General features: G+C 33.8%; 1 protein-coding gene across 1 annotated transcript in view; it reads right to left on the minus strand.

The window, feature by feature from the left end:
* Positions 1 to 11,755, minus strand: part of LOC138703293 (pupal cuticle protein-like) — a 31,614-nt gene extending 19,859 nt beyond the window's left edge. Inside the window, exon 1 of the mRNA XM_069831066.1 lies at positions 11,660 to 11,755. Coding sequence (XP_069687167.1) covers positions 11,660 to 11,671 — 12 coding nt within the window. The 5' untranslated portion in view covers positions 11,672 to 11,755. The remainder of the gene's footprint in view (positions 1 to 11,659) is intronic.
* Positions 11,756 to 12,164: the final 409 nt, after the last annotated feature.

Below are 12,164 nucleotides of genomic sequence, written 5' to 3' on the forward strand. Positions count from 1 at the left end.
GTAATCTATGGCGAATCCTCGGCTTCATCTCTCCAAATATCATCTCGCTATCACCAATCCCATCGACGCTAAATAACCTCAACAACGTTGCGTAAAATTAATTGTAATCTTATCAGAGAATCAAATTTCTTAAAATTCAGCATTGTAGGGTTGAATTAACGCTTTCTTTTCCTTTTAGTGTTTGTAGCTAAATGTTAAAGTTTACATACGTTCTATACTTCGCGAGTAACATGTGGAGAATTAATGCAACAGTTACAATATGAGATTCAAGGAATTGAAGGATGAACGCCTGCATGTAATAGTTGATTTGAATAAATATGTATTATGAAGTATACTGTGCATAATACATCATAGATCATAATAGAAGTTAACAAAGTTGACATTGTCACAACTCACCCCTAACATTCTAGGTGGCTTTTGATGGGTGTTTTTAATCCGTTGTTTATAATTATTTACTCTAGCTAACAGCGCGCTTTCTTGACAATTTTTATTTTATTTTTTTTTTTTTTTAATTTATTGAGTATGCCCCAAGGAGTATAACTCATATGTAGAAGCTATACAAGAACACATGCATATGTTGTACAATGTAATTGAAAAGTCATGAAACTACAGTCTGTGAAAAACAAACAATAACACAAGAATTTATGAAAGAAAGAAAGCAAAATAAGAACAAATAGTAAGATAACATGAAGTTTTTTTTTAGAAAGAAGGAAAAGTTTGAAACCATGAAATAAATAAATCAACTGAGAATTAAAATAAATAATCTTCCCTAAAACGTATTTTTTAACAATTCTTAAAACACCGGCAATTTGGTAAAAGTCTTTGTTCTAAAGGAAGTTGGTTAAAAGTTGTTAAAAATGGTTAAGTCCTTTGGTTCCATAAGTTACAGGGCTATATTGAGAAAAATATATATTGTCTTTTTGTCTTGTTAAATAAGTATGTATATCTTTATTAAACTGAAATGTAATATTACTATGTATTAAATTGTTAATAACTTTGTACATGAAAATAGCAGCACCTAATTTGATAATTGATTCAACTGGTAGAACGAAAGAAAATTGATATAGATATTTAACTGGAGTCTAATAATGAAATCCCAATAAATTTCTTAAAGCTCTATTTTGAATAATTTGTAAAGGTCTCAAAGCAGTTTTCTTATTATGTCCCCAAATAAATGACATATACATTAAATGATAATTAATTTATTCAGAACTCTTTGATTTGTCTTACTCCAGTACGTAGAAACTACTAAAAGTGAACGGAAAGAAAAAATAAATTGCATTTTACCTAGTTAGTATTAACGACTTGCAAGGTGTAGCCTATATTCTTGGGTAGACTTCGGTGTACGGTATATTTTTCAGGGAGCGACTAATTGGTCTGTCATTTTGTCTTACTATCATAGAGATATATATATATATATAGGTACCTATATTAGTGTTAGTATCTGATCGTGTTACACTATGTTTTACCCTCCGCCGGCGTATATTTCCGTAAATATTACGAGTTAAAACTTACGTTGGGTTAGATGAGGAGATAGCTGTCGCGCTCAAACCTCCTGACGTTTGCAGGTGTGTCCGCCTATCGCGATAGCCAATAGCGGCAGTGCTGCGTTGCAGCATATGGGCACGCAGACTCGCCGCTTAGAAAGGCTCAAAAGCGAATAACAAGTGCGCTCGGAAAATTGGTACGTTGTAGAGACTCTGCATGTATATATGATGAATGTTTAATGCTTTCGAACACACAGAAACAAAAATCACATTTATACTCCCCGTGGTTCAAATTTTATGGGTTAATACAGTAAAACTCCGATAAGACGCTGTTCAAGGGACCGCGTGTAAACCGCGAATTAACTGGGACTGCGTATTAACGGGTATACTGATTTTGACATATACAGTGTCTATTAGCATTTTTCTTTAGGTGAAATACATAATTCAAAAGTAATACAGTAGCCTATTACTCCATTATGTAATTACTGCACTATACGTCAAAGACATTTACAATATGTACTGTACTTCTTTCTAAAATAGTAATATGCGTTAAAAGAGCGGTATGTTGAAGTTTTCATGTTCGAGGAAAAGTTTGAAAAAGCGAAACGTAGTTGTACGTGTATCGTACATTATTTTGTGCGAAGATCGTTTATTACACACCTGAAAGAGGAATTTCTAATTAGTTGCAATGAAATCTCCATCTTGGTTTCTGTTCAATGACGGCAATTTTGGAAAACAAAAATATCTATCTTCAATATTGTTGCTTTAAAATGTTTTCTGTGTTTACTATACTCCAGCAGGCCGTGATATACGTCTGTCTTTTTTTTTTCCCCCAGTCTATAAATGCGAACTTAAAACAAACGGCTTCCTTAATGTTACATGCATCACGAAATGCAGTAACTTTAGTGGAGTTGTAGAGTTTACTTAATTTTTGCAAATATTTAAAAACAATAATTAACAGTGCAATTTAGGTGAAATTGCAGTGGTAAGTTTCCAATTTATAATTATTGCTATATTGAACGTCTCTAAAAATAATATGTTAAAAGCCTAAAGCAGTAAAATCAATATGTCACCTAAGCGGTAAGAAGAGGGAAATTGTTATGTGTGTTAGGTTGGGAATACTGAATGTGGAATTTTAGACTTACCGTGGGTTGGTTTTGTGCGGAAACCAAGCAAATACGCACGATCTCGCACAAAAGTCATTTATAGTTGTTTGTCGTGTGCATGTTCTCGAAGTCCTCATTTACCACACTTCACTTTCCTACGCTTACATCCTCCCGACATCGCAGCTGCAGTGATTGAGTCGTAATTTTTTTTTATTATCGTCCTTAATGTCGATGATTTGATTCCTAATGAACCAGAGAGTTGTTTCTGATTAAGAGTACTGTTTCCATCGTACTTTCGTAAGATCCAATTTTTCCAACACAGAAAGCGCTTTTCGTATAACACTCATTGTAATCACTCTCAGACACTTCAATAGGGTAAAATTGCCCAATTCCGTGATACTCCTAATTCCGTGATACATTTCTTTCACTGAATGTCACGAATTGGGTACCTTGTTATGAAGTTCACCGATGTCTCAAAAGAAGGCGAAAGATGCACTCTTTCGAGAAAGATGTATGGCGCTATGGTCGAACAGCAAAGCTTTGACTGACATTCAATTTTAAAAAAGTATCACGGGATTAGGGGTATCACGGAAATAGGCAACTTTATCCTACTCTAAAAGACAACAAACTGACCAGCAAACATTTCCATTCAATGGCCAAAATGTTTCATTGCTGTTACAGTACATTGCTGAAAATGACATCGAAAATATTATGCGGGCTTTGAGCGCATCAAACGGGTATCTTATAAAGGCGTTACAATATGAAATGTGCAGTCATATAGTAACCGCTATTTTTGCAAGAATATGCTTTGACAGCATGGACATAATGCTGTTTAGGGTCATGTCAATTCATTTGTACAGAAAATTACTATTTCAAATTAAGCCTATCATTCAGTTTATTTTATCACACTGCCATTTGTGTTATTCGACAACTTTATTAACCATAATGAAAGTGAAACCTTTACAAAAACTGACAAACTCAGGGAGTATGATTATTTACGTCTAACTCAACTAATTTTTCTATATTTTGTGATTTTTAATTTAATTCGATGAAATCTGATGATATTAAATTTGTTATTATTATTATTATTATCATTATTATTATTATTATTATTATTATTATTATTATTATTACTATTATTATTATTACTACTAGCCGTACCCGTGCGCTCCGCTGCACCTGTTAGAAATAAATATAAATTACATAATTAAAATAGGACGTTTGATCCAGGGAACATTCGTGTTTGTTAGAAGGATAAATCGTGTGTATTTTAACACGATTCAGTTGAGCATACAGTAGTTAAAATTTGAATTATAAAATAATGGATTGCTAAGCTAACGTACTATTACTGCATACTAAATCAATACACTCTCGTTGTTTGTTAATTCCCTGAGATTAAAATGAGTGTGTACATAAATATTATTTTAAGAAATACAGAAAACGAATGTACAAAATAGCCTATGAAATTTTCTCTGGATAAGAAGCTATTTTAATCTTACCTGTCCTCGATTTACTCAGAATTTACTGTAATAACATTATAGAATTATGTCCATCTAGAGAAACTACACTTTCCAATGGTGAAATAATAATTAATTATACAAATGGGTTAATTTAGCTTCCGATATTACATCCTACAAACACAGAAAGATCCTCTGTAGGCTATGTTTAATAGCTTTCGATTGTTGTTGTCCAAGGCTCCTTATAGACGAAGTCATTTGTTCTTATTTCATTTCACCATCTCAGATGGCGTTATTTTAATCTTAAAACTGATTTATCTCATTAAATATCAGTCCTATAAAAGTTTTGCAAAGAATAAAACTTATCGGAAATCATTTTTAAAGAAACTTTTGTTATGTAATATTTTTTTACAAAAATCAATAATAAGCGAGATATTTCGATTTATTTAATTCAGGCCCCCTTATAACCCCCCTTTTAAGTAAAGTATTTTGAATGCCATATAGCCTAAAATCTAAGTTACAACGAACTTAGTTTATATTCCAATTTTCATATAAATCGGTTCAGCCATTATCGCGTGAAAAGGTAACAAACATCCAGACAGACATACAAACAAAAATTTCAAAAAAGCGATTTTCGGTTTCAGGGTGGTTAATTATATATGTTAGGACCAATTATTTTTGGAAAATCGAAAATTACCAGAAAAATTTCGGCTACAGATTTATTATTAGTATATATTATTATTATTATTATTATTATTATTATTATTATTATTATTATTATTATTATTGTCGCTCAATTTTAGTAGTTTGTACGTATTCCACAAGACAAATCAAGAAGTTCTGTATACATCTTGTCAGCTAACGTTAATAATAACCGGTACCCAATTATGTAATGACGCTGTGTCAACTGCGAGATTATGAAGCCGATGGAAGCGCTGATAGCGTGATGGTATTTGTCGACATTAGTCACAGTATTCGTCAGGGTATCACCTCATATTCATCTTGCAGTTGGGAAAAACGTCGAAAAAAAACAATGAGCCCAAGCGGGATTCGAACCCACGCCTGATTAAGCGCAGCCTCGGATCAGTAAGCAAATTAACTGATGTTCCAACCGTAACTCAGCTAACTGTCCGTGACTTTTAGAGAATGAAATAGAATACAATCCGTAAGACTTCAGTAGGAGAAAACGATGTGTAGCCACGTTAATTTAATTTCACATGTTGTTATATTTACTTAATCATTTGCTGTGTTATAACCCGTCTGATGAAACATTGCAGTTTTCAGATGAGGGCGCTCGTGTGTCGCGAATGCGATCCGCTCAGTCTCGATGCGTGGCGAGTCAGCTGGAGAAATGTTTGGACAGTCTGACAATAAAAACATCAACAGCTGTTATGAACATAAATACAATTGCCAATACCATAGTTGAATTTACTTTTTCTGTCATGTACGGTATATAAACATACTTTATTCCAGAATTACATGTATGCCCGTGGCAGAGGTCTCAATTTCATCTGCACTATCAGTTGAACTGCCTTCGTCTGCTGTGTATGTGCTCCTACCTGGCCTATCATAATCCATCTCATCTTCTTTACACTCTTCATCACTAATCACAATGCCTATATTTATTACTACCCTTTCTACTTCCTCTTCCATTAACGCGTCACGACGCCAATATTCGTCTTCGATATGTTTAACAGGTTGGCAGCATTTTGTCCAGACTTATTTGCTGATTTCGCTTATTGATTGTGCGGTCATTTGTTTCAAAACTGACAGCCTCCAGAATGTATCTTTTCCATCATTAAACTGTATCTTTTTCTTAACAGCATTCAGAAGCTTGCGTAGAGTCGGAATTTCTTTACTCTTCTCATAAAACTCCAAAAAAGTTCTGCGGATGACACAGTTTTTCAAAATCATCAAGTACAATTTTCTTTGGATGTGAGCGGCTTTCACCAGGAGTTGAAAATTGTCCTCCAATGCTCCTTGCTTCTTCACCTCCTTAGCTATAGTATGTTTTGTTTTTTCACTCTTCCCCACCGCCGTTGCTGTTCTTTTCACAGCGTTCGTTAATGGAATGATAAGATCTTTCTTTTTCTCTTCTTTACAAAATTTTAGCACATTGTATGTAATCTTTCTGCTTTGCGAGTGTAAGACTTCGCGTGACGAGTGTCTCGGCGGAGTTTCCATTCGCTCTTGTGTACACACACACTTCCGATACCGACTAGCAGACTGAACGAACTGAACTGAGGCATTTCTTTACTGCAGTACTGTGCATAGTACGTCAGAACAGGGTGACGTAATGCAGTATCGATCGCATGTTTATGTTCAAGCTTACTCTACCTGCCGTCTGCAATGATTTTTCAGACGGGTTATAGTAGTAACTATAGTTCAAAATAATGGACACATGAAGCATCTTACTAACACACTCTATTGTACGTATTCCACCTATTATATAGCGACCACTTCCCGTTAACTTTCTTAGGATTCGAACCAATTTAATTCTGTGAGATTTTGCTTGCACAGAAATAATATATTAGATAGGCTATGGGACATAATATTTTTATTAATTCTGTTTCATTTGCGTATTTATTGTACTCCTGTTCCATAATCATGCGTATACTATTAGCAGCTGTAGGCCTATTTGTATGTAGCTGTAGGCCTACTTGTACGTAGTTACTTGAAATTAAAAACATTTGATCATGTACATATAGGCTACAGTATACAAAATATGTAACATTGTAAAATTCCTTTGCAGAACGAAAAGTTACATTTGTTTGGATCGTATTTTCTGTACATTTAAAGGTGAATTCACAATATACATTACGTAATCTTTCCGTTTACATTCCGTATTCTTTCCATTAAAATGTGCTGTATTCACACTTACATTCTATTTCAGTACATTTCAAACGGTGAACCTATACATTTCTCAAGATAAAAATATGTAGTCAACAAAAAATTTAATTACATGTGCTATTATTTTAGACGAGGAAGAACGTAGGACTAAACGAAAGAGGAAAAGAACAAAATGGGTTCGTGATATCTTAAAAGAACGAAATGCAGAAGGAGAATATTTTACTTTATTCAAAGAGCTAACAGATGATGATACAACATTTTTCCAGTATTTTCGAATATCAAAATATCAAATTTATGATTTATTTTCCAATATCGAAGAATAAATTCAGCGTCAAAACAACATTTAGAGAAGCTATAAGTGCAAAACAAACGATATATTTATTATAGCACGTTGTTTTAAACAGAGCAACACAGAACTTCTAGCTGCAATTGAGACGGATCGGAAACGTTTTTTTAGTGCATACTGTCAAAACATGACCATACACGTTCCGTAAACATTGGCAACGTGAAGTGTAAATATGTTCATTTAAACACTAGTAAATATTATTTACGGATAACTGATGTAACGCAAACGGAAAGGTTACGTAATGTATAATGTGAATCGACCTTTAAGGACAAAACTAAAATTGTTTCAAACATTTATTATAATTCACTGCTCTCTTAAATTGACTGAGAATATTGGGAATTCAATCGATGGTTTTCCCGAAACACTATGAAATATTTCATATGCAACAAAGTTACATCGAAAAGGAAGCAAAAACGAGCAAAATTGTATTAACATTTTTTTGTTTGAAATATCTCAAAGAATAATCCCCTGAAAATTAATTATATTACTTATGGTTCACGCTGCATAAACTGTACATGCTTACATACTGTATTGCCTGCCGAACCGGAGTTGCGCTCTGATGCGGGTTCGATTCCCGCTTGGGCTGGTTATCTGGTTGTTTTTTCCGAGGTTTTCCCCACATAAGGCAAATGTCAGGTAATCTACGGCGAATCCTCGGCCTCATCTCGCCAAATATCATTTCACTATCACCATCCCACCGACGCTAAATAACGTAGTAATTGATACAGCGTCGTTAAATAACCAAGCAAACAAAAACTACATACTGTAGGCCTACATACTACCCCGTAAGGCGAATTTCTGACTTAGTCTTGTAGGTCAGGGCTCTGCAGTCAAACAGGTGTCCGTTTATGTTACGATATGATGACGTCACAGAGTTTTTGATGCACATATTTTCCGCGTCGCATGTTCGCTTTGCATGCATACCCATAATCGTATGTATACTGTACATCTCGCCCGTACATATACAGAGAGTAAGGGGTATAAGTGCAGTCCTTTTCACAGTCGTCGAGGACGGTCTACAGGATCAAAAAATGTCCATAGAACATAAGGTCAAAACTTGATAGTTTTTCCAGAAAAAAAAATTCTTTTCTCATTCTATTTGCGTTATAAGTACTGCTTATATCGTTAGTAAAATTACGAAAACAATTACATCAGTAGATATATCTAACAAAGAGTTAATAATAATTTAAATAAATATTTGTCTGTTCTATTACGTTTTCGTGAAATTAAATCAAAATGCATGCTTATATTTGTTAATATTCTGGCGTGAGAGACGTAGCAACGTGTTCAGCAGGCAGTACTCTGCACAGACGTACGTACATGTCAGCTGAGTTCAAGCTCCCTGTCCATAGGTATACTGCCGAGCGGATGGCAATACAGCACAGGGTATTCGACAATGTCATTCACAGTTTAGGAATATCATATATTATTAATTTGTGGAGAAAGTCGTCGTAATTCAAGTGAGGCAAGAAGGATGTACCGTCAACGTTTTCATCAAAGAAGGTTACCTAATCGGCGAACTTTAGTAGCAGTTTCTCAACGATTATTAGAAACTAGAAGTCTCTTACCCCGTTTCGACAATCACACAACCAGAAATTTGTTTAAAAATGATAGCCTCCTGCTTTACGGAAGCGGGAGAGATTAAAATGTTGCATTAGGAAAAAAGTTCGTGTGATTTTGTGTAGAAAACCATTATTGTTTTGTTTTTTAGACGTACAATTAAAAATAGAGGAATATTGTTACATAAAATGTAAATTTACCATAATGTTCTATTAATGAGATTGAAAGTTTGTATTTTCTGCTCGTTTTAGGTAAACAACAGCATTGCCATTGTCGCTCCTGCATTAGAACAGAGTATCTGTTTTGTACCGGTATGTCTGTACCCGCTTGAGCTGTAATGTGTACTTATAAACCCTCTCCTCCCCGCTTGAGCTGTACTGTTTACTTCCAAACCCTCTCCTCCTCGCTTGAGCTGTTCTGTGTACTTCTGAACTCCCTCCTCCCTCTCCAGCAACGTTGCAAAACGTCTAATATTGTAAACTTTAATAATCAGTTAAATATTGCAATTAGAAAAAAATTATAAGGACATTTTTTCTTCCTTATGACATGAATAATCAGTTAAAATAATGGCACTTATACCCCTTACGCTCTGTATAGGTTTATAGCTTCGTCACTTTTCCTATTTTTGACCTAATGTAGTGTTTATAAAACAATATCTTTATACTGTATAAATCCTCACATTTTAAACATGTTAATAAAAAATCATAATTTTAGGCACTTTTTATCCAGAAACACCATGTGCCCGTCTCATACAGAATCACCAATAATAATAATAATAATAATAATAATAATAATAATAATAATAATAATAATAATAATAATAGTCATTATCATCCTGCTGTACGCGACAACTCAATGAGGGCTAGGATCTGCGAGCTGACTGATCACGACCTCATACCTCAGCAAAAGTGCGGGTGTAATGCGTGGTTAGCACAATGATTTCCTCCCCCCTCCATTATAGCTGGCTCGCGAAACCGGATTTCGCTACTGTATTCACTAATTCTCCATAATAATCGCGGTGCTGGGTGGACACCGGCCCAATAGGCTACAGTGCTACACTGAGTTCTTTGAAGCAATTAGTGCCCATCTGTGGTGACTTAAGAAACGTGTTGAATAATTTATGACAGTTTACTAAATACAGTAAATAACTTAATTCAAACCAATAAATAACACACTAAGAGCAAAAAAGTCACCATAACAATACTTACTGTTATCCTAAATTATTGTTATAAATTTTTTAAAATATAATTTTAAATAGGCCAAGGCCAAGTATAAAGATCTATGAAACATACCTTCAACATAATACGTAACAAAACATCATTATTTATTATGTGCCAATTAGCGTAAACTGGCGAGGTTCAAACTAAAACTGGCTTCCTGGGCAAAAAAGAAGAAACAAACCAACAAAGTGTCTTCGAGTATACGATATTCATGTCGATTAGATTTATGCTTTATTTGATTTCTGTGATAGTAAGTTAGTAAACTATATTTATAAATTTCTTCAATAGCCTAGGTAATACTTTAAAATCTGCATAAATTAAATTTGTTGGGTAATCTATATTTTTGGTCAGACAAATTTTTATTAATCTTCTGTGTAATAAAATTAATGGATTAACTACAGATGATGCTACTCCACCCAAATTTATTATACCATATTGTATTAATGATTGTATCAAAGCTAAAAATATTATTCTCAATGCCTCCTTAATGATAAAATTTCGAAGTATTATGAATTTATAAATTGTCTTTCTTATACTTGTACACATGAAATCAATTTGTTTATCCCAGCGTAAATGCTGGTCTATAATAATTCCTAAATATTTAACTTGTGTGGAAGGTGTTAGATGTGGGCAATTACAATAATTATTTGTTAATTCATTACATGAAATATTATGTATTACTAAGTGATAATTATTCATAGGTGGAGGTAAACCTTGCAATGTTAAAGAAAATGGAATATAGGTAGTTTTATTAGTATTTAAGGATAGGTGATTAGAGTCAAGCCAATTTTTCACTACTTTAATTCCATTGCAAGCACTTAAATAAGTGTTGTCCCAATTTTCCCCATTAAATGTTAGTACAGTATCTGCCAAGAAAATATATTACCACCATATTTCTTTAACTCAATTTTCAACAAATTATTAATATATATTATAAATAAGATTGGTCCTAATACTGTACCTTGTGGAATTCCAATATCGATCAATTTATAATTACTATTAAAATTGTCAATTTTGACTTTTTGATATCTATTTTCTAAATATGAACGAAAAGTTTGAGTACAACTCCTCTAATACCAATGTTTTCTGATTTTGGAGGAAGGCTGGGCTATCATGATTAATTGTAACAAACGCTTTTTTCAAATCAAGAAATAATCCTAAACATTTATTTCCCATATCTAATTTTCTCATAATATTCCATGTAACAGCTAAAATAGCATCATTTATACCTTTAGATGTACCAAATCCAAATTGAAATTCGCTCAAAATGTTGTTTTTTTTTCTACATAGTTTACTAACGTTTTTTTTTAATACATCTTTTTATTAGTTCAGCAAGAGATGGCAACAGAGAAATAAGCCTATAAATAACATGAAAGTAAATGTGTTGTTTGCTATGACGGGTTAATTAAAGTAGTAAATGGGTTTTTGTAGAGAAGTAAAAATTGCATATTCTAATACTGAGTAATCTATATTATAAATAATGTTATATTCGTAAATATTATGAACCTACAGTACTATGAAGTGAAAAATACATTTTTTCTGATATCGTAGCGCCAAAAATAGGAATTCATTCCAATAAAAAGCTATGCCTTAGAGCTGTCTGTAGTATAACAGAGCTACTGTAGCTACTCACGTGGATCTCCATGTCTGCTTGCTTGGATGTGAAGAAAGCAATAATGGTAGCTGTTAGTCTGCTAGCTTTATATCTCCTTCGGCTCCTGGCTTTCCGACGACGCCCCTGGGCACTAAGGACATAGGAGTGAAAGCAGGTGGGGGTAAGGAAAAGCATAAAAACCGCTCTATTGTTTCATATTTCTATCGGTTCCGCGATACGTTTTGCCATCGAGTGGGGAGAATGTGTTCGCTCATGTGGGTCTCTCACATTCCAGCCGAGAATGTCATGCGCAGCGGAACCTGAAAATATGTACAGAAACTGGCACGCAAAATATGTTAAATGTTGCTCAAAAAACTACATAAAACATGGAAAGAAACACCAAATAATATGAGTAATTAAGTAAGACAGTATTCGTGGTCCGGTGGATAGAATTTCCTCTGGTTCTCGATTCGGTTTCCAACAAGAACGGGGAAATAATTGGAAAGTTGTTTTCTTTCTTTCTTTCTTTTCAACTTTTTTCTCA

The sequence above is a fragment of the Periplaneta americana genome, chromosome 1 (assembly GCF_040183065.1).
Source record: "Periplaneta americana isolate PAMFEO1 chromosome 1, P.americana_PAMFEO1_priV1, whole genome shotgun sequence".
Taxonomy (NCBI): domain Eukaryota; kingdom Metazoa; phylum Arthropoda; class Insecta; order Blattodea; family Blattidae; genus Periplaneta; species Periplaneta americana.